The 22051-nt window shown below is 35.7% G+C and overlaps 5 protein-coding genes and 1 non-coding gene across 8 annotated transcripts; 2 read left to right on the plus strand and 4 right to left on the minus strand.

The window, feature by feature from the left end:
* Positions 1–1055: 1055 nt before the first annotated feature.
* LOC148934487 (putative F-box/LRR-repeat protein At4g15060) lies at positions 1056–6288 on the minus strand. The gene is made up of 7 exons (XM_089062321.1): positions 6239–6288; positions 5436–5619; positions 5105–5248; positions 2674–2748; positions 1839–2576; positions 1486–1629; positions 1056–1394 (listed from the first exon to the last, which is right to left on the minus strand). The coding sequence occupies exons 1-7, from the start codon at positions 6286–6288 to the stop codon at positions 1056–1058; spliced, it is 1674 nt and encodes a 557-aa protein (XP_088918447.1).
* On the minus strand, positions 3612–3682 carry TRNAG-GCC (transfer RNA glycine (anticodon GCC)). Its single transcript has one exon. It is a non-coding gene; the product is annotated as a tRNA-Gly (tRNA).
* LOC125222224 (pumilio homolog 23-like) lies at positions 6173–12010 on the plus strand. Of its 3 annotated transcripts, none has more exons than XM_089057799.1 (11): positions 6173–6309; positions 7106–7388; positions 7482–7845; positions 8048–8347; positions 8549–8716; positions 8810–8953; positions 9299–9418; positions 9501–9686; positions 10022–10170; positions 10319–10501; positions 10668–12010. In XM_089057799.1, exons 2-11 carry the CDS (start codon positions 7129–7131, stop codon positions 11110–11112), a joined length of 2319 nt encoding a protein of 772 aa, XP_088913925.1. In that variant the 5' UTR covers positions 6173–6309; positions 7106–7128; the 3' UTR covers positions 11113–12010. The 3 variants fall into 3 exon arrangements, with proteins under 3 accessions (XP_088913925.1, XP_088913927.1, XP_047980683.1); XM_089057801.1 differs by having other exon boundaries at positions 6184–6309; positions 7192–7388; XM_048124726.2 differs by having other exon boundaries at positions 6198–6309; positions 7088–7388.
* An 806-nt stretch (positions 12011–12816) lies between these two features.
* On the minus strand, positions 12817–16284 carry LOC125223675 (ribosome biogenesis protein YTM1-like). The gene is made up of 8 exons (XM_048126929.2): positions 15665–16284; positions 15376–15559; positions 15186–15304; positions 14964–15069; positions 14210–14424; positions 13992–14034; positions 13437–13690; positions 12817–13346 (listed from the first exon to the last, which is right to left on the minus strand). Exons 1-8 carry the CDS (start codon positions 15844–15846, stop codon positions 12923–12925), a joined length of 1527 nt encoding a protein of 508 aa, XP_047982886.1. The 5' UTR covers positions 15847–16284; the 3' UTR covers positions 12817–12922.
* A 144-nt stretch (positions 16285–16428) lies between these two features.
* LOC125219048 (transcription elongation factor SPT4 homolog 1-like) lies at positions 16429–18678 on the plus strand. The gene is made up of 6 exons (XM_048120904.2): positions 16429–16586; positions 16971–17096; positions 17203–17294; positions 17413–17468; positions 18002–18063; positions 18365–18678. The coding sequence occupies exons 2-6, from the start codon at positions 16986–16988 to the stop codon at positions 18413–18415; spliced, it is 372 nt and encodes a 123-aa protein (XP_047976861.1). The 5' UTR covers positions 16429–16586; positions 16971–16985; the 3' UTR covers positions 18416–18678.
* Positions 18679–18954: 276 nt separating this feature from the next.
* Positions 18955–20698, minus strand: LOC125218017 (uncharacterized protein At2g23090). Its single transcript, XM_048119609.2, has 3 exons — positions 20528–20698; positions 20376–20422; positions 18955–19281 (listed from the first exon to the last, which is right to left on the minus strand). The coding sequence occupies exons 1-3, from the start codon at positions 20598–20600 to the stop codon at positions 19162–19164; spliced, it is 240 nt and encodes a 79-aa protein (XP_047975566.1). The 5' UTR covers positions 20601–20698; the 3' UTR covers positions 18955–19161.
* Between the last annotated feature and the right edge of the window lie 1353 nt (positions 20699–22051).

Consider the following 22051-nt stretch of genomic DNA (forward strand, 5'->3'; position numbering starts at 1 on the left):
CAAACACCATTGTTAATAACAGTTGCCACACAATATATAATTTACAAAAAAGCTAACCTCTTCGTTTTGCTTCTTCATACCATTTGAGTCAATTCCATCCATCAATTTCTTCTTGTAAAGAGAGAGTGAAACAAATGGTAAAGAAAACTTAATCGCTTAAACGGAAAAGATTCACTAACATCTTTATATTTAATGAGAGATTTTGTCTAAGGGGGGAACTATTTACAAAAAAGGAATTAGGATATCGCATAGTAATAAGTAAGCTTATATATACCAAATTTATTTGTTAATTAATAAAAAGAATGGAAGACAATATCTATAAAAATATTATCCCAGATCTGAATTCTTCTCCATGTTGGTTAAGGATAGAAAAAGCAAGAAAATATATTTGCCGTCCATCACAAATAAATTTGGGAATAAATCAAATTATTTAAAGCATATTCTATAGATATATAAGATCTATATTACTTGACACAGTTCACTTTTTCCATTTTTGGTAGTGGATCTCATATTCCACTAACTTATTCCTACTCACATTTATTATAAAACTAATACTTTAAAAGTAGGACCTACATCCCACCAACTTTTTCAACACACTTTCCATTACATTTCTTAAAACCCGTGCTAGGTAAAACCGTGTCAAGTATTCGGGGACGGAGGGAGTATCTATTGCCTTGAAATTCTAATTTAAAATGTCATGTTTTAGTAAGGTCTCATACTGGACTAACAATAATTTGATCAAATTTTGTGATTTTGGCAATAGAGTAGTATGAAAAATAACTTTATTGAGAAATGCATGTTTCTCTTATTCTTGTATTGCTATACTAACTTTCACTTTAAATTCCACAAAATTTAATGGGGTTTGTCTTTAGGTTTAGTATGGAACTTCTTAGATATCCTCATAAAAAAGGGTGATGCAATATATTTACAAAAAAAATGATTAATTGTAGAATTGCAAAGGGATTATATGTTACACATATATAAATTGAATAATAATATATATTTTTGATGAAAGGTTAACTACAGACCGAACATCAGTACATATTAATTGTTCGTCAATGAGACACAAACATATTGACTCTCTTTTCAAAAATGATTATCACTACATTAGCATCACTTCCCCATTCATCAATGGACTTAAAAAACTCGATTTCAACTTGATGAGATAAATGTTGTTGGAGATGATCCATTTGCTCCCTATGAGAATGTACATCATCCTTACTCATAGCCGGAGTACAACGTTTTATTTCTTGATATGCATTGCAACAAACTGTAATATAGGTCATTGATTGGATGATATCGGTCGCACATGACCCTTGAAACTTCATCGTTTTGATGTATTGGTGTGGACATCTTTCAACATTTGGTCCATTTTTAAGACTCCTCTCATTAAACTGCATATACGTAACAAGGCATAATTTACTAAAAACTTCGCGTGATAGGCTGGAATTTGACCAAATTTTGGAACAACATTAATATACAAACCTCAAACTTGAAATTCTGAAGACAAGGGCATGCCAATATCACAGATTTTAGTGGCAAGAGACATCCGTGCTCATACAACGAGCTCTCTTTAACGTACAACTTCTTGAGATTAGGCATTATCGGAAATCCATTCCACGAAAGCTTCTATCAAATTAAGACAACCAATCAACCATCATCATATATATGTATAAGAGGAAAAAAAAACATTTAATTTAATTTGTGATTGTTGTTTTTCTTACCTTAGGGTATAAGTAGAGAGAAAAGACAAGTTTCTCGAGTTGGGAAGTAATGCAACTTACTGCAGAAGTAAAATGTTGCATAGTATATCTTGCACTGTAAATTGCAAAATTTACCGCAACAAGTCTTGGAACATTCTCGAACCATAGCTGACCTGGCCTTGCATCAACGCTAACTAGAGCAAGATTTGGAGCGGAAATGTTAATAAAAGATTCCCTGATGTTGCATTTTCGTATCCGAAGCTCCTCCAACACGAGGGTTGAGTCGCAGAATTTAACTTCAGACGTCAAATGCGAGCCTTCGATGGCCAATTCCCTCAACAAGGGACAGTTTTTCAAGAACAAGGAGATATCTTCACCGCTCATTATCAGACTTCTCAGAGACAAAGTCTTGAGATGTTGCATAGGTCTAATCTCTCCCAACAAATCCCCCAACACTAACACATGCTTTGAGCTATTGTCACATATGAACTTCAACTTCAATCTCTCGACTTGTCTCGACCACACGAATTCTAGCCATTTGGTGACTGTGCTACGTGCTGAGTTGTTTATGTAAAATTGGATTCTGAACTCTTTGAGGAGAAGGGCTAGATGCGATTCGAGAACCGAATTCACCATTTTGACATTCTTGCACGTCGAAACGTCCCATGAATCGTGCTCGATTTCAGTGGTTTTCTTGTTGTTGCGACGATTAGTGTCGACAAAGTCGAGATTAGAAGTGTGCTTCCACAAATTCGGCCATCGGCGGGAAAGAATGCTAGTGGAAGCAGCTTGTCTCAAGGGTAGGAAAGAGAGTATGATGTAAATGATCTCATCAGGTAACTCACTTAACCGATCAACCACTCCCTTATCACACTATAAATACATATATCAACAATTGTCAATTTAAAATGATAATCATCAACATTTTTTATGCATAAATTTGAGCTACAGTTAGCAATAAAAAGCTAACCTCTATCCTTCTTTTCTTACGCTTGTGTTTTTCGCAGGGCTCCTGCTGGTTTGAGTTGGTTTCATCCATCAATTTCTATACAAAATCATGAAATGTTAAGAAAATGGAAGGATTGTTTAACTCATAATTCCAATTCAAATGCTAACTAATGTTGTAACAAGGATTAAAATAATATATGTTTTACAAAATCGAACAGATTACAGATATGAATTATATGAAAATGATGTGAGATTCGAAAAAAAAAAACCTGATCAGAAGAGCGACAGATTGGTTTCTTGGTGTGTTAATCAATTGGATAAACTAGCCCTAATCTTAATTATATTAGTACTCCATATGAAATAGTTATTTATAGAGAGGGATAGTATGCATTTGTGGCTGATGGGATGGGCCTGCTAGTGATTTGATTCCTAATTACTAAAATGATTCATTTTGATAATTTTGGAATCTGTTGACTAATTATAAAATTAAGAAAGTATTCTGAATCTGATAATTTTGGAATCCATTGACTAATTATAAGAGAATTAAAAAGGTATAATTCCAAAATTCTGGAAAAATTAATGTAAAATTTGATCAGGGTTGATTTTCTCCACTTGAACCTATGTGTTCTTTTTAAGTTTTGTGTGTATAAAAATTACATGAGTTTGTGTTTTCGTATGAAAAATAATGAATTAATTAGTTTTAACTTTCTATTTAGTGATCAGATTGAACAAGGTTCACTTTGGACCGAGACCAAGTACAAAAAGAGAAATACAAAGAAATGTTTTCAATTTAAAAAAAAAAAACTAAAAGTAGATAATCAATTTCAAACTTATTGTACGAATGAAATGAGATTTTAAAATAAAACATAAAGTACTCAGACAGATTTTACATTTCTGCATAATTATCAGAAATTAGGATTAACCCAATAATCCCTTGAAATAATCATCATAGTACTTAGATGCACCAGCCGGGAATCGAACCCGGGTCTGTACCGTGGCAGGGTACTATTCTACCACTAGACCACTGGTGCCTGTGGTCTTAGTGCTTCTTTATATCTTATTTCACGGATGAACCGTGGTTGCTCGACGAGAACATGATCAATAGGCTCGTAATCTGAGCCGTTGTTGGATTGAGTTTAGGCTCATATAAGAAGATTCTTAAAATTGGTTATCAACTTGACCATAATACTAGTGTTGTCGCACCTATGTTGGAACTTGGAAGTACTCTTTTCTCATTGTCAACGTGTTCACTATAGCAAGAATAAAGCGTGACTAATATGAAATCGATGACAAAATATTACAGGTCCCCTCGTGGTCTTTAAGAGAAATAATCCGCGATCAGTAGTTGGTCTGCCGCTTCTCAATCTCTATGTATGTATGTATGTCTTACAATGACTATCATTAACCTCTCGAGCCCCAGTTGACGCATCACTATCGCACCCGCATTAGTCATTCGGAAAACTATGCACAAACTTAGTATTTGACCAAACTTGTAAAAAAGTTTTACTAGATTCGACAAAGTAAAAGAAGACCATCGTCAACTTATTCGATGAATTGCGAAAGATTGAATTCTTAACAAATTCAAAAAAAAAAGGCGGGAATAAAACTTGTTCAAGATCGAGATTTATTAAATTATTTTTTTACTCTCATTACTAGGAATAAATTTGTCTAGGGTGGTTTATCAAGTATGCTTTTTAAATTTCTTGCTATTGATTACATATATTATTTTATGCCTAATTTATATTTGTCTCTTTCTAAACACAGTAGTGATCATATTCTCGGCAATTATATTCCAAAAATGTAAATTTTCAATTAAATAATTTGGTTCATGATATAAAATTACTTTCAAATAAAAATAAATATCATGTAATAAATGAAAAAAGTTCCAATAATAAAAAAAAAATCAATTTTCAATATACAAGTAGGGCATCAAAATAAAGGCTACACTATTGTATTAGAAAAAATGCATTAATATTGTGAAAAGTTTAATGAGAGGAGATGAACTTGAAACCTTAGTCGAATTTGAAACAAGAGTCGAACTTGATGACGTAATTGGGTTATAAGTCGTGTAATAAGTTGTATCTGGTGCTCCTTAGTCACAAGTGTAGTCCGAGTGACAGTATTTATTTTGTGAAATGCATCGGTCTTCGAAATATACGCCAATGATTGGATGATATTCCTCGAACAAGACCCATCAAAGTGTAACACTCTGAGATGTTGGTGAGATGTTGGTGTGGACATCTTTTGCCTTTGGAGTTACTTTTTCAATGGCAAGAAACTACATATATCTATATATGTTATCATTAGTCAAATTAGGACTTACATTAGCACCAAAATCTTAATTGATTTCAAAATTTGAACAAATCAAGAGTTTAATTATTTACGAACGAAATTTAAAGCTAGTAGACAAAAATTTAGGAATTTATAGGAAAATTTTAATAAAGTATATGTACCATGAAAGTGAAGTTCTGAAGATGAGGACATGCTAATATTACACGCGTTACTGGCATGAGACAGTCGAACTCGTACACTTCCCTAACTGCAACGACCAACTCCTTGAGACTTGGCATTTTAGGAAACTCTTCCTCCAAAAGCTTCTACCAAATCAACACAATCAATGAATCATCATCGTCATCATAATCGTATTTCGATTTATGAGTGATGTCTAACCTTATGATATGAAACATGGAACGTAAGTTTTTGAAGTTGCAAAGTAAAGCAAGATACTGCAGAAGCAAAACGTTGCATAGTACGATATATTCGACATCTAATTCCAAAACTTGCCTCGGCAAGTTTTGGAACATTCTCGAACCATATCTCGCCCGGTTTTGCATCAACAGCAGCTATAGAGAGATTTGGAGCCGAAATTCTAACAACTTTTTCCTTGAGGCTACATCCACTTATTTCAAAGCCCTCAATAACTATGGTGTAAGCATGAACATCAAGTTTGCACCTATCTTTTTCCAATCTACAAAGCAATTCAAGCGCCTCAAGAGTACCTCCAGCTATAATGAAATATCTATTTTATTTTTATTACGCACCTATTTTTATTATAATGAAATATCTCATTATAGCAGGACAATCTAAAAAAAATACGACTCACTTACGATATGACAGAGGGAGAAAATATATATTGAAATGGAATAAAGGTTGGAATTGAATGAAAATAGAAATGAAATTTCATCTTTTTCTGAATTATGTTTGTATTTTTATTCATCCATTCATTCCATCATAGTCACTAAACAGCTAAATAGAATAGAAGTAGGGTGGGAATAATGATGTTAGTATATTGATTTATTCACTATAATTGGGTTAGTTTGATTTGCTTGACTTGATATGACTAATTAAGAAAAAATTTGGATTTTATAATTATATTTTGAGCATATAAAGATAATTTTCTTTTACAAAATTAGGAAATTAAATAGATTTGTAGTATTGTTTTTTGGAAGTACAATATTGACAAATAATTTAATGAACATAAAATTTTATGTTAATGACAAATTGTGGTTCTAAAAATAATTGTAAAATTTAATTATTTTCGACTAGGTTTTTAGAGAGAAAACCAGAGAGAGGCTTACAATTTTTACATCGCCGATTCTCCACCTCCGTCGCCGCCGCTGCAAATTCCGTCGGCCATTAACTCCCCTTCTGCATCCAAGTTAGTTTTTTCTTCTTCATTTGTTCATTTCAAATAGTCAAATTGAATTGAAGGCTCGATTTTTATTCTGTTTTTTTGCTATTGAAGTTAGGGCTCATTTTTTCGGTAAACTAGGGCACATATTAATGAATAGTCTGAACAAAGGAGGCTACTTTAGTTTGCTTCGATCTATTTTATTGGAGATTGTTGTTGATTACTTATCTGCTGATTATTTGGATGTGAATTGATGAGAGTCTCTCTGGCTAGAGCAGTAGTTATTTGCGTAGCGAATTGAGCTTGAGCTCTAATAAAACTTGGCTCGGTAATACAGTAGCTAAAACGGTTATTCGTTGAATCGAATTCGAGCTCATATCTAACTGCTAGGGCTAGCTGGAGCTCAAGTTGAAGCTCGACTTGGAGCTTAAGCTGAGCTTGTGGAGCCTGCTGGTATTCAGCTTGGCTCGGCTCGGCTCAGTTCGTGTACAGAATGTGTTTTGTATTTGTTTGAAAATTTGGTTTTTAACTGAACCGAACAGAAAGTTTACAGTTTGGTTTGGTTTGGTTTCGTTTCACTATGCTAAACTGTTTGATTTGGGTTGAATTTATGAATCCAATTTGTGTTTGTGTTTTTCTGGTTCGGTGTGGTTTGAAACCGAACCACCTGGATGCTCATCCCTAGTTATGTTTGTGGTTGTGAGTGTGCTCGTACATGAATGAAATTAGTATCTTAAGTTGCCATTTTTGTTTGAATAAATAGTACTACTACTATTACTGAAGACTTTAGCTCAACTAATCACAGTTTTTATGCATGGTTTAGGGCTGTGTGTTGGAGAGAGTGGTATGGTGTCTATTGGTTTTAAGGCATTGCCATTGAGAAACAATAAGTCACATAATTCATCTCAGGTCGGCTTGATTACCGACGAAGGTAAAACTTCATTTACACAGAGGAGAATGGGCAGGAAAGGAAGCAAGAAAGATAGTGGATTTCACAGGAACGATTCAAACAAGAATGAATCTGGTGGTGGACCAGGTGCAATGGGAAGTGCTCGGAAATTTTCACAGAACACCGGAGGTTCAGAATCTCAAGCGTCGTTTGTTAGGTTGCTTTTCTTGGTTTTGGGATTTAGTCGTGTGCTTTTTTCATTGTGAATGTGTCTCATGTAGATGCATTATTGTGAATGTTTTTGTTGTAGAAAGCAAGTTGATCCAGAGACAGCTAAGTACTTCTCAGAGATTACAAATGTAATTGAAGGTACAGAGGTGGACGTGGAGGAGCGATCTGTTATATGTGGTACTGCTTTGGAAGAAGCTAGAGGCAAAGAAGTAGAGCTGGCAACTGATTATATTATTAGCCACACTATGCAAACACTTCTTGAAGGCTGCACGTTGGATCGGCTTTGTGCTTTTCTTCGAAGCTCTGCAGACGAATTTTCTCAGATTTGTATGGATAGGTCCGGTTCCCATGTAGCTGAAACGGCCCTCAAATCTTTGTCCAGGCACCTTGAGGATGACGAGAGCCACTCTATCATTGGAGAGACATTAGCCGTATTATGCGAGGTATTGCTATTGCCAGAGTCCAAGGAAATGTCATATGCTTAAATACCTTTACTCTTGGGATCGGTTATCGTTGATATGAAGTAATAATTGTCTTGCAAACAACGGAAGATACATTTCCTTTGAACTAAAGAGCTAGTTGATAGCATCTGCAACATTCGTATCAAGTATTTAAATGGTTTCTTTTTTATATTCTTCATACCAGGCAATTGTGACAAATGCTGTCGATATAATGTGCAATTGTTATGGATCTCATGTCCTGCGGAGACTTCTTTGCCTCTGTAAAGGAGTTCCCATGGACTCGCTGGAATTTCATAGCACAAACCCGTCTGTCGTGCTGGCAGAACGTTTGAATTTGCGATCATCTCACGTAGACAGTCATAACGCACCACAGAACCAGCCATTCCCAGATCAACTAAAATTTCTCATATCAGAAATGGTCAATCCTTCAAGGGCAGACATTGCAATCCTACAAACTAATCAATATAGTAGTTTGGTTCTGCAGGCAAGTACTTGCTATTGTTCCATTTTATTGCACAGGAACGGTGTTGACATGTTAATATAATCGAACTTTTAATGCAATAGCTTTGTATCATATGTAGTTATGCACCACCGTTGTTATCCATTACTATTATGTGTGAGTTTGTGCACTAGTTTCTGTATCAGCTTGCTTAAATCTTATGAAAGACACATTTTCAAATGGCAGACTGCGTTGAAATTATTAGCAGGACAAGAGGAGGATCTGTTCCGTTTAATTCCCATTCTCCTTGGCTGCCCTACTGATGCTGCATCAGAAGAAAGCTTCATAGAAGTTAAGACAGCTAAAAAGGTTCGGCGTTTAGTGGAAGAAAATGCATACAGTCATTTGATGGAGGTAACAACTTAGCATGATTCACGTTTGGGACATGTCATTTTGCTCTGTACTTATTACCTTTCCTCCTAAAACTTCTATCACCCATTTTTGCAGGTCATCTTGTCAGTGGCCCCTGATACAATTTATGATGACATATTCACGAAAGTCTTCAAGAACTCTTTATTTAGATTGTCGTCACATTTCTGTGGAAACTTTGTCATACAAGCATTGATATCTCATGCAAGAAGTAAAGAACATGTAAGTTGAGTAACTATTGAAGCTTCGATAGCAAGCTTATATTCTGTGAAGTTATAAATCAACAAGTGTAGTTACTATATCTTCATAATTTTGATTGTCAAATTTCTTCAAACAATGCCACACAGAATTGTTGAGACAAATACTGTAGGAGTGAGAATACTTTAAAATTTGCAAAATTTACTGACAATGTCATACTGAAGTCTTTATATGGAAACCATCTCTATATTTAGCAATTCAATGATGTAACTTCACAAAGCATGCCACTTTTTTTTTTTAATCTTAGTTCTGCTTGGAGACTTTCAGTTTTGTTAGTGGTTTAATATAAATGAATGTGTTTGGCTCCAGATAAAGTTGATATTTGAGGAACTGGGGCCGAAATTTAGAGATCTTCTCGAGTTGGGAAGGGCGGGAGTTGTGGCGGCTCTTGTTGCTGCCAGTCAAAGACTTCAGGACAATCAGCATGAGGTATTCTTTTCATTGGATTGGATACAGCTCCCATGCTCTTCTCATTGTTCATTAACTCTGGTTCTGTTATTTTTTCTGACAGTGTTGTCAAGCCCTTGCTGATGCTGTTTGTTCAAGAGACGATTCTTCTGCGTGCATTATTCCACGGCTATTATTTCTCGACAATTACCTCTATTCGGCAGATAAAGAAAACTGGAGTTGGCCAAGTGGTTTTAAAATGCATGTTTTGGGCTCTTTAATGTTGCAGACGGTTTTCAAGTATCCTAGTGTAAGTGGCTTTTCTCTAATCATATTTTCAAATTGAATAACAGAGGCAATCTTTGGCCGTTTAAACAAGCCTAACCAGCTAATTATATAACTTCATGATGATATAAACTTATAGCATGACTAGTGTAAGTATCATTAAGACAGATTAATGAATACAGAGCTAAGGTTTCTATATCTGTTGGCCCACAACTTGTCTTGCTTGATTTTCTTGTTGTCATTTTAGACATCTCAAATGTAAATTTTTGTGTATATAACTGTTCACGCCATGTATTATTTCTTTTTATATGTTTTCCTATGTTTAAAACGCAATACAATTGGTTTCTTTCTGTATTACAGGAATTCATAAAAGCATATATCACCAGCATCACATCTTTAGAGGATAAACATGTTCTAGAAGCAGTAAAAGATCCTGCAGGATCCCGTGTTATTGAGGCTTTTCTCGTTTCAAGCATCTCCGCCAAGCAAAAGTACAAGATAGTTGCCAAGTATGATGAGAAGCTTCCCCATCTGTTCTGTTACCCTAACCCCCTCATGTTTTACTGTTTTCATTCAATGCACAATCCTCAGTGGTTTGACGTTTTTTTTTTTTTAATTTTGTATGTGATATTAATCATAAGTTCTTGATAATTGAAGGCTTCGGGGACATTTTGGAGAGCTTGCTGTTCTTCCATCGGGCACATTTACCATCGAGAAGTGCTTCAACGCCTGCAACTTGTCTATGAAGGAAACAATTGTATCGGAACTGTTACCTTTCCAAGCAGAACTGTCTAAGAGTAGACAGGGCCCGTATCTCTTGAAGAAACTTGATGTTGAGGGGTAAATATATACTTTACTTTTCTAGATTGCATGCCCCATCTCGATATATTTCATCTTGATCGTGCTCACGTCTTCCTAACTTCACATCTTTTAAATTTGACGAGCAAGTTACATATCGTTTACTTTGTTGATATTAATGAACCTTATTGCGTTGCTTTGTTTATAGATTTGCAAGACGACCAGATCAATGGAGATCCAGACTAACTTCCAAACAATCCGTCTTCAATGAATTCTATGAAGCATTTGGACAAAAGGATGCCAAATCTTCTCGAGCCGGAAACTTCCTTTCTGATTCTTATAAAAACACTCAAGCGGAAAATTTCAAGGGCATGAGGAAAGAAATAGATGATGGCCTTTCTTCCGGTTTTGTTACGAAATCTGGCACTCCCTTTCTGGCTCACCAGGGGTCTACCAAACCGAAAAAATCAGGGGATCAGAAATCGAAAACCCGAGGTTTCCCTCAAGACAATGACGAGTTCTCCAAAAGCAAAAGCAAAAAGCTTAAAACGTCAAAAGATGGAGAAAGTGCTAAGAATGAGAAGAAACGGCGCAAGAAAGATGGATCGTCAGAATCTTCTAACAAGAAGCTGAAGGCTGGGATCAGTGATTAACTCAATCTACTCTTTACATATATGGATGGTTCTCACAATTTTGTTTTATTAATTTCACATTTTGTACTCTTTTTTTTTCACATCGAAGAAATGGAATCAAACTAGATGAAAAGCTCTTGTATACACATGTCTAAGCTAAGAATTACACAGAAAAGCAAATTGCAGCTACATCAAAATTTGTTGCAATCCTAAGTTGCAACAAAGCAGTCCTATCCTAGAAGATTCTAATCTGCCTAAGACAGGTACTATCTTCTCCACCCGATGCTTTCGACACTCATCCTATGGACGATCAGACCTGGCACAAGAACACAACACATCTGAGTGAAACTTCATACCGAGAGGAAAAAGCCTTCAACATTTTTGGGAGTTAGGTTACTTATTCTGCGTGGGATTTGATCTGCTCGGAGGTATTCTTCTGAAGCTCGACTTCTCCTCCTTGTATGGATTCTTCTGTTTTGCATCCAAACCCTGTAAAGACTCTGTAGCCGAGGTGGATGCACGCCCTCTCTCCAATAGGAATCTCCCGGCTCGAGCTCCTTGCACGTTGGAATGCAGAATCAACGCCAATGCAAGAAGCAACGAGGCCACCACACTCAGGTTCAACTTCATATCTGATCTGATACAATAACGATGGAGTTTAGCTTTTGTAGTGAGATTTAGAAGAGTGTTTGAGCTCATCCAGTCTATTCATATATATTTATATGCATATGCGTGTGTGTGTGTGTGCAAGATCTTGTTGGAATCATATGCATGTTGGATCATGTGATGTTTGTTTGACTATCATGTTGTGAGTCTGACTTACAGATTAGTTCTTACAGCTTCGGTGTTGGTCATGTGATTGAGGCACGTGATCATGTATTAATCCTGCCAAATTTATTAATCTAATCTCTGTTTTTAACTTTTGGTGAATGTCAGTTTTTAGTTGTATTTTATGATTTTGATTGAAAAACACAGCTTCTTATTTGTTTCATTCATTGTTTGATACTACCATCTCAAATAATCGCAGCAGTTAGATCTTTCACAGTTGTTTTTAAAAGATTTTTTATTATGTATACTTTTTAAGTGAAGAGTGATGTGTTTTTTCTTCAATCTCTTATTTCATGTTATACATATGTAATTGATGACGATCTTCAAAAATAAAATATCTGCAACTTGTAATGTATTGACATAGGATTCGAAACATTAAATTATGATTGGGCAAAAATCATTTTAACATGTTTTCTATATATCATTAAATAATTTAACTTGATATTTAACTTGATAATAAAAAATTCTTATCATATGCAATTATTTCCTACATTATCTAGGCTGGTTGACTGTTGAGAATTCACAATGATTACGAAAAAGGTATTGATAAGGAAAATTATAGGAGTACTAAAATAAACTTTCTAATACACATTTATTTTGATGATTTATTAATGCCAAAAGTCTAATTAAAGAATTGAATTAAGATATAGTATTTGTAAATAATTATTGATTAGTACTATGAAAAGAGTATATTTCTAATTTTCTATCATCAAATGTGATAGCAACTTCCAAACAGTGAGCTCATTTCTCCCTTGTTCAATTCTTATTCCACAAGATTAATGTAGCAGATGATCTTCTGCATCGACAAAATGGCGGTGACAACACTATTTGAGTGCCCCGACAATACACGAGCCAAGGCTGACCGAGATTAAGCGGTATCACAGCCAAGAGGATAAATAAGTGCAATGCAAAGAGCTATTATTTGATTGCATGAGACAAAAATACAGCATTTACAGTCTAAAATTGGGCTCACATTACTAAAGAAATCCGAAAAATTCCACATTCACTCTTCCCAATCTACTCGTTCCAAACTAGCATCACCAGACTGAGGATCCCAGAATTTGGAAACAGCAGAACTTGCTGCAGCAGGTTCACTCAGATAGTTTGTAGCATTCTTGAAGTCCCTGATGAGGACTGCGGTCGATTCTGGGCTCACAGCACCAGCAGTAACGATTCTACACCCATCAACAGCCAGTGCTGAGCATCCATACACTGGTTCTCTATCTGGAGCAGAACAAAGCAACGAATTTGTCTGTCTGCCAGTATCGACATCCCAAACATTAACACACTCATCATCTGGTCCACCTGTCACGATTTTGTACGAATCCATGTGTATGTGCTTTATAGGGCCAGCATGTCCGTTCAGTTCAGTAGTTGGTGCTACTTTACCCGAATCCGAAACTCTCCTGATATCCCATAGATTTCCTCTGCCAAGTGCCAACAAGTTGCAGATATTTATCGGTTAATTATCAAGTTCAGATGCAACTTGTAAATTTTCAATAAGGAAAGCTCATCACCTGCTAGTGGAACCGACACAGAGTAGAGATTTTGAAGGCAACAATTCAAATGAATGTATTTTTACTTGCTGGGATACTGTGAATGCTTTACACATTGTTCTCAAATCAACTGCTGTTACAGAAGGCCCAGCAGCTACATACAGAAGTGATTCATGGCATCTTATACCCACAGGTGCAGCAGGTACAGAAGTCATTCCCACACAACACGAGGTACGACTAGAAGACGATGCTGTCGTAGTGTCCCAGGCCCTAACCTATAAAAGGGCATAATGATTGATTGTGATGCATATAAACTCACAATTGATTAAACTACGTAGCATACATGACACAGTTCACAGATCCACCATATAGTGTTTAGAGAAATTTAGGTATTAATCACAATTTCATGGGATCACAAACTAGGTAGTAAATAATATTCTTCTTTCTACAACATAGGAAAGAGTAACACCTAGAATAGAAAACTAAACTATATACAACATAAATAAAAAACAACTCCAACACTTGATGTGCAACACGAAAACTGCAAACAAGAAATGCTGACCAACACGGATATACCTTTCCGTCCTTTGAAATGCTGACCAACAGGGATGCTTTGTGCCTATAACGAGACAGGAGAAGTTCATCAAAGGTAATGCTGATAGTTATAACTCACAAACAAAAAACACTGAAATCCTGGGAAGCTTTATGGATATTGGATAATAATCACTTCTCCAGTTTGTGGGTTAGAAATATGAAAAGAAATATAGCAACTGCAAAGAGAACAAAAGGCATACCCAGCCACTGACATAAATGGCACAGCCTTTTCATGCCCATAAAGTGTGGCCTTCAGAGCTTGCTGGCCTCGATTTCCAGATGAGTTGATAGACCAAAGGCGAACTGTACCATCTTCACCTCCACTAGCGAATATGTTCCCAACACTGCCGCCCAATAGTTTATCCGAGAGGGCGAGCACTGGGCCAGTATGACCTTTGAAGCATCGGTTCCCTCCCTAAGTCAAAATCAGTACTTGCGGGGTAGTGTCAAACATCAACAATGAATTTGTATCCATTCATCAACTACAAAATTTGCACCCAATTTCCAGGATGATTGGATTGGGGAGGGAGTATTAAGTAGACTAAAACCTAAAATACTCAAATTTAAAGGTATACATGCAATAGGATCAGGTTATCTTTATATCTAATAATGAAAAAGATTCCTATGAATATCAAATAATGAAAAAGATTCCTAAGAATTGAAGATAGAGTTGGATTTGAGGAGAGAGTTCTTATTAAGGATGACCTTTAAATCATTTGGAAAAAATAGTTGCAATAGGATCAGGTTATCTTTATATCTAATAATGAAAAAGATTCCTATGAGTATCAAATAATGGAAAAGATAATCTTTTTCATTATTTGATATTCAGTTTTGCAATTCCATTTAAGTCTTTTATCCATATGATTTAGTCAAACAGTTTGTCTGCATCAATTTAGCTAATAGATTGAGGGCATCAGTCTCCATACTTGACATACATATACTATTTTCCAATACCTTTGACCACAGGCGAATTGTATGGTCACTGCTTGATGTCAACAGAATATTATCATCTCGTTCGGACTCATTTTGACACATATTTGCCTCTGCACGAGAATACAATCTGCAAACACAACAATTTGGTTATAAAAAACTAAAAATATTACATAAAAAATTGAATTTGAAGAATCTGTGGTTTGATGCATAGTTTGTTAAGAGAAGAAAAAAGAAATGAGCAACCTGATAGAAGTAACTCTTGCATTATGGTTACCGCAAACTTGAAAACAGAAGCCTTGTGGTGGTATAGAAGTAGCTTCATGCACAAGCTCATCAGTCCTCAAGGAGTATAGTGATGGACCCTACAATTCAACAAACTAATTCAATCATGATGAGGCTAATGCTCTAAATGCTATCTTAATAGGATTCGCACCTGGGAGAATATAATGTCGTTTTTGTAAAACAGTAAATGGTGTGAATGTGATGGATTTCCAGGAAAATAAGATTCAAAAAGCAGAGGATCAGCATATCTAAACTGGTTCAATGCAGTGTGCCTACGGAGATATGCTTCTCTATAGCTGGATTCTGCTTGGCGCACAACATGCGGCCACTCTCGCCTGCAAATTTCAATTGATTATAGAAACAATAAAATTCACAACCCAGCTCTGCCCGTTTCCAATAAGTTGACAATAAAATTGGAAAATTGAAGAAAAAGAGGCGACCTGAAGAGTGATTGCCATATGGAATCGGAGTAAGCGGCTCGATTGAGGTATTTGCAGGACATGGAGATGTTTGAGACATCTCGGAGGCTGAGGTAACTCGCGCAGTGACCCAAACAATCCACACTCAGATCAGTTATGGCGGTGGAGCTGGAGGTGGAGGTGGAGCTGGAGGTGAAGCTCATTTCGATTCCGCCCCCAATTTCGCAATCACACCCAATTTGATACCCTAACCTGCGGTTCCTGACCGTTGTTCGGTTTAGGTTCTAAAATCTCGGAACCGAAACCGTGCCGGTACCGCTAGTTCCGGGCGGTTCCAGACCGGACCGCGAAAAACCGTGAAACCGAGCCAACACCGCCGGAAACCAGTGGTTCGGAACCGTGAAAAACCGGCGATTTTGAAATCCAAACCGGAACCGCGAAACACTCTCGCGATTCGATACCGATTCAACAATTTTCAAAACCGGAACCGGCGGTTCCAGAACCGTGGGCATGTCTACTCGAAGGGTTCCTCAGCCAAAATATGGGGTATTGCACTGCCACGCGCCCCGTCTTGTCGGCTAATGAGGAATGATCGTGAAACCCCCTAATTGGCATGTGAGTGGGCTTTGTTTTGCCCAGCGTACTCTGTTCTCTAAAAATAAAAATTTTTGTAATAACATAAGTTTTAATATAAAAATTAAAAAAGTAAAAAAGAGATAAAAAGAAAAGTGTGTTAGTAAAAAATGAGTTTCACCTCTTTGAATAGATATTTATATTTTTAAGAAATGGACTAAAAAGGAAGTCGAATTCTCATAAATATTCCAGAAACTTCTCAAGCCAAAATCATAAACAAAGTTGGAACCTCTAAATCGTCAAATCCCTTTCAATTAGACATTGTGACCTTGTAATACTGCTTCCAGCATTCGATTGAAACTTGTTCAAGGTAATTTATTGCATAATTTTACCTTCTTGTGAATGTATTTTGTTTGTGAAGATAATCAATTTTTGTGGTTTTATCGTCTGATCATATTGCCCATCAAGTGTTCGAAGAAATTCGTTAGAGGGTTATTGCAGATTGTCTTGAGAAATTTGTACTGTATTTTAAATCTTTACTCGAAAAGATTTCACATAATTATGTGTTTATGCTACGTTTAGAATAAACGAAGAGAAATTATGGTTAATGTCCAAGTATTGATGTCTGGAGTGGAAAATGAAGGAAAAACGAGAAAGCTGTCTCTGTTTTCCTCTTTTTATACGGATGAGATAATCTCTTTACAAATTCACAATGTGATTGCAACTAATTTTGTGTTTATGCTATGTTTAAAAGAAAGGAAGGGAAATTATGGTTAATCAGGGAGGAGGAGGGTCGGTAGCTGTGGCGCAAATACCAACGAGCTTCGGACATGAGCTGAGAGCTTGCCTTCGCTGCCGGCTGGTCAAGACCTATGACCAGGTTGGCTTAACCTCCATGTGCAGTCACTCCTATGTTTTTTCCTCTGCTTTTACTGTTTCTGTTGATCAATTGTTATTAGTCTAATATATTTACGAATTTCTGGCAGTTTAGGGAATCCGGTTGCGAGAACTGCCCCTTCTTTCAGATGGAAGATGACCATGAAAGAGTTGTTGACTGCACAACCCCCAATTTCACAGGGTGTGTTTCCGTTCTGAGTTCTGAGTTTTCCTCTTTGCCTGAAAAGAAAAGCTTGATTCAAAATTAGAACCTCGTTTAAAAATCTACTCCGGAACTTTCACTCATGTTATTTGAACAGGTTAATATCTGTCATGGACCCGACTAGGAGTTGGGCTGCGCGTTGGCTCCGCATTGGTATGCTTCTTTACTTGCTACTTGTCCTTTAAATACATGAAATCTTATTATTGTTGTTACTTGTTAGATGAAATATGTGCTTTTATGTATACATGACATGGGGTGCTTTGACTGGTAATATATCCTTGTCCAGTATTCATTTTACTGTGCTTGAGATTTTCATTAAAACATTTTTGCCACACCCTGCATGCTGATTGCATGACTTTCATCAAAATCCTAATTCTGACTGCAATGTGAAGCTAGATTTTGTTAATAGAACACTCGCTAGATAATGAGTTGTTAGTAGATGAAAGGTGTTTTCATTGTTGAAATTTTCTGAGGTTGTCAGTTCTTTATCCAAGATTCATTTGGCGTAGATTTATATGCTTTTGACTGCATAGTACTTATATTCTGAAAATGTACATTTCCTTACATGTGTATTGTTTGATACATATGATGATGTTTTAAATACACTTGTATATTTGTTTATTAAGATAAACTATGGGATTTTGATAATTTGAATTGCTATGGATCTGTTGGAACAAACTATTCAGGAAAATTTGCGCCTGGTTGCTATACGCTTGCAGTCTCTGAAGCACTGAATCCCGACTTGCAGGTAAGCTATTAACATCCACGTTAAAATCTGGCAGTCTTACGTTGTTGTTACAAGTGATACATTATGTCGATGGGAAGAAACTTATGCGTTGTGTTATGTGCCAAGAATGTTTTATCTCTTTCTCATTAGTATCAACAACTATAATTCGAATCCCATCTTGAATCTGAAGCTCTTCATTTCTGTTTGAATCTGCACTCAATTCTTTTCGAAATGCGCTTTCCGAAGATCAGTGATTAATTTTCAGGTCTAGATGAAATATAATTTAGAGCATACTTCTGATTCATAGTGTTTTATTGTGCAGAATATTTGTGAAGAAGAGCACGTGCCATATGTTCCTCCAAAACGTGTCTGACTCGCTACTCGACCGTTGTTTCCTTCTGATCTTCCCTTCCCCCTAATCTAGCTGTTTAATATGTTCACCCTCTACCCAAAACAACCCCCAAAAAAGTGAAAACAAAACAGAATTTGTGCTTTGTATATGGACGAATTTATGTGGGGATTCATTTTGTCTGTTTTTATTATGTGGGTTTGTAGTTTTTGCAATTTGAGAGGTTGTGTTGGACAATTTCTCAAAAAGTACTAAACTGGAATATATATCAAATTTATCCTTATAAATGTTCCTCTTCTCTCCAAATTCCAAATGGATAGTTCACTAGTATGCATGATATCAGTACTTACTATAGTATAATTTATTTCTTTAGATACTTGATTTATGAGAGAGACTTTTAATTACAGAAAATATTTGGAAAAAAAAGTGTTCCAGTCTTTAAAACAAATGAATTATAGTAAATTTTTTACTTATATAGAAGAGTGACTATGTGAGTGTGTATATCTTTTAGTCGATTTACAAGTTACAAGAGACAATTGTTATTTCAAACTCAATATTGAACCTTACTGCGAATTTGTCACAAATTTTTATAATATTTTAATAATGTCTCAACAATACAAAGAGAAGAGATGATTGAACATATTATATAGTATAGTGTTTCAAGTAACTCAAACCATCCCAAGTTTAGAACAGTCATCACATTAAACACATCGATATATTATCAGCAACAGGTACCAAAACATGTGTTTGGTGATATAATAAGCTTCGCATCATTTCTTGAGGTGGGGGAAACAAGTGAAGAGGTCGGCTTTCGGATGCTTTGCTTCAGCGTGCTCCTTGCATTTCACCTCTGACGTGGTGCAGATAAATGTTTGCATACAAACCTTGCACTGCAAACAAGATTCGAACCAGTATAGATTAGCAAATATGGTTGCAAAACAATCTATATCAAAAGAAGGAAAATAAGTCTGGGAGACGAGCAGCATATAAGCAAGTTCATGGCCTTTCGTGTGGTAAAGTTATGTGATGAATGCAGAATGTGCGTCACTGTGTTAGCTCATGTACGGCAAAGAGGTTATCTGAATGTAAATATTCAAGAATAAACGACATTCTAGACATCTGATTCAAAATAATAGATCAGCCTGCTAAACTGCTAATACCTGACTGACATGCATATTTCTCATTGAAGACTATAAATTAATTCATTTCCGCAAGACAAATTCCATGCGAACAACTCTTTTATGATCGCCTAAGACATGGGAAACAGAAATCACTTGGTGTTCTACGTTTAGTGCTCACATCATTAACGGGCAATGCAATTCACAAACAAATCATGCCATCTCCATTACCACCAAGTCATGTTTACTATTCAAGATAGCGTTTTTATTCATCATTAAGTTATCTCAAATTTTAGAGATAATCAAGGGTTTAAGAATATCCCAGCTCCCAAGTTTCAAATCAATCTTAGCAAACACCAACTTAACATATACTACTATTTGTATCCATCTATGTTAATCATATATCATAAACAACCCCTCAAGGATGAATCGGGATTGGTCGTGACAAAAAAAATCTTTCTTACTGTATGTGTTCAAACTTCATCAAAAAGCAGTGAAGCCACCACTCCATCTAATTCTCAAAATGAGTACTTTAATCAAAATCACAAGACCTTTATTTTTCTCTCCACAATCTAATAATCAAACATTCAAACATCTCCTCTTTGATAATCCGAATGAAAGCAAGAACTATCAGTTTAAATCACACACTTGCACAAGATCGAGAATCAAGTGTTACAAAAGTCGCTCAATTTAACACCAAACAGAAAGGGGAAATGAACAAAAAAACTACCCCAAAACAACACAAGTTCAGAACAGAAACTAAAAATTCTGGAAATTGGGGATTTTTGAGCTAAAATCTGGAGATGAATAAAATAAATCAACACAAACCAGAAAAAAATTGATAAATAAATAAAAATTGAAGGAACCTGGATGTTCATGGCCTTCTTGTTGGCCTCGAGTTGACTTCCGGCACCTGAACCAAACACGCAAGTTTCAGTATATCCATCTAATTACCGATTCCGATCATCCAATAGATATAAAAGCAAACAGAAATTGAGAAATAAAATGGAATATATACCCTTTGCGCCTTTCATTTTCTCCAGATTCTTTTCCCGAGCCATTTTCGTTTTCTGCGCATTGCCTCCTCCCATCGCTTCTCTCTCCTTGAAGCCTACGCGGAAAAGCCCTAAATTCTGGAAATTGGAAACCCTAATTGAATGAGAGAGATGTATAGCGATATATTATGAGCAAGGGTATGAGAAAATTAAAGGGGTTGATTTTTGGTAAATAAAAAATTGATGGTTTGTTGGATTTAAAAATTATTTCAAGAGAATACAATTAATTAACGTAATACCGTGTATGAAATAATTTATAAATTATTTATGATTTACCACAATTTAATTTAATTTAAATATATTTAAATTTAACCTATATCAAAATTTTAAGGAACCATGTATTTTTATTGATTGAGCAAAGATTATTGTCGTAGCATTCGATGTATATATAAAATAAAAAAATAATAATAATAATCAATGTATATACCATATTAAGGATTAACAATTTGCACATTTAACATAAATTAAAGGTTTTAATTATGCCGTTGTTACCGGTAGATAGGGCTAGGGGTGGTTCGGTACGGTATACCGTACCGAGAGTGTCATACCGTATATCGTACCGAAAGTTACGGTATGACAAAAACCATACCGATACCGTACCGTAAGTTTCGGTATACCGGAGTTCGGTATACCGGAAATTCGGTATGGCAGTTTTTCATACCGTTACCATACCGTGTTATCGGTATACAGTACCGCATTTCGGTATACCGTACTTTTGCGGTATACCGAACTGCGATATGACATTCCGATATACCGTTGTACCATATTTTGCGGTACGACATACCGTTATACCATTATACCGTGAAAAAATCTATTATATCCAAAATATTAAAATAAAATCTAGTTTTCAACTACTTCAAAAAATAGGGTTCCCAATTTTGATTCTTTTATTTTTTGTATAATAAAAATTCTTATTTTTTAAAATTTAGTTTAAATATAACATATATAAATATATATTTATAAATTATATATATCAATCGGTATACCGGTATACCACGGTATACCGAAGCATCGGTATATACCGAATCTTCGGTATACCGGTATATACCGGCATACCGAATCTTCGGTATACCGCGGTATGAGAAATCTTATACCGTTACCGTACCGATCTCTATCGTTAAGGTATCATACCGTACCAAAAACTACGGTATACCAAAAAAACGGTATTTTCGGTATTTTTTCGGTACAGTAAGTCCGGTATTCCGGTATAATTCCCCAGCCCTAAATAGGGCTGCGGAAAATTACCGAAATATCAAAATACCGGCCTTATCGTACCGAAAAAATACCGAAAATACCGAATTTTCGGTATACCGTGACTTTCTGTACGGTATGATACCTTACCGAAAGATTATGGTAAGGTAACAGTATGAATTTTCAAATACCGCGGTATAACGCTGCATACCGAAATTCGGTATATACCGTAAATTAAGGTATATACCGTAAACTAAGGTATATGCCACAAAAATATAAACACAATTATATATAAA

This window comes from Salvia hispanica, chromosome 1, assembly GCF_029641045.1.
Source record: "Salvia hispanica isolate PSC_SH4W2 chromosome 1, Shi_PSC_v1, whole genome shotgun sequence".
Lineage (NCBI taxonomy): Eukaryota > Viridiplantae > Streptophyta > Magnoliopsida > Lamiales > Lamiaceae > Salvia > Salvia hispanica.

Bases quoted from the DNA above. Each gene is read 5' to 3' on its own strand.
- LOC148934487 (XM_089062321.1), bottom strand. From the start codon at position 6,288: ATGGCCGACGGAATTTGCAGCGGCGGCGACGGAGGTGGAGAATCGGCG. The intron at 5,249-5,435 runs GCAAGTTTTGGA...TTGATTTGGTAG, and splicing joins ATGTTCCAAAACTTGCCGAG to AAGCTTTTGGAGGAAGAGTT. The intron at 2,749-5,104 runs GTACATATACTT...GATTTTGTATAG, and splicing joins TTCAGAACTTCACTTTCATG to AAATTGATGGATGAAACCAA.
- LOC125222224 (XM_048124726.2), top strand. From the start codon at position 7,093: ATGCATGGTTTAGGGCTGTGTGTTGGAGAGAGTGGTATGGTGTCTATT. The intron at 10,171-10,318 runs GTATGATGAGAA...TGATAATTGAAG, and splicing joins AAGTACAAGATAGTTGCCAA to GCTTCGGGGACATTTTGGAG. The intron at 10,502-10,667 runs GTAAATATATAC...CTTTGTTTATAG, and splicing joins AAGAAACTTGATGTTGAGGG to ATTTGCAAGACGACCAGATC.
- LOC125223675 (XM_048126929.2), bottom strand. From the start codon at position 15,846: ATGAGCTTCACCTCCAGCTCCACCTCCACCTCCAGCTCCACCGCCATA. The intron at 15,305-15,375 runs GTGCGAATCCTA...GTTGAATTGTAG, and splicing joins ACGACATTATATTCTCCCAG to GGTCCATCACTATACTCCTT. The intron at 13,347-13,436 runs GTGATGAGCTTT...GGCACTTGGCAG, and splicing joins TGTGTCGGTTCCACTAGCAG to AGGAAATCTATGGGATATCA.
- LOC125219048 (XM_048120904.2), top strand. From the start codon at position 16,986: ATGGTTAATCAGGGAGGAGGAGGGTCGGTAGCTGTGGCGCAAATACCA. The intron at 17,097-17,202 runs GTTGGCTTAACC...AATTTCTGGCAG, and splicing joins TGGTCAAGACCTATGACCAG to TTTAGGGAATCCGGTTGCGA. The intron at 17,469-18,001 runs GTATGCTTCTTT...CAAACTATTCAG, and splicing joins TGCGCGTTGGCTCCGCATTG to GAAAATTTGCGCCTGGTTGC.
- LOC125218017 (XM_048119609.2), bottom strand. From the start codon at position 20,600: ATGGGAGGAGGCAATGCGCAGAAAACGAAAATGGCTCGGGAAAAGAAT. The intron at 20,423-20,527 runs GTATATATTCCA...TGTTTGGTTCAG, and splicing joins GAAAATGAAAGGCGCAAAGG to GTGCCGGAAGTCAACTCGAG. The intron at 19,282-20,375 runs GTTCCTTCAATT...TCTTGTTTGCAG, and splicing joins AGAAGGCCATGAACATCCAG to TGCAAGGTTTGTATGCAAAC.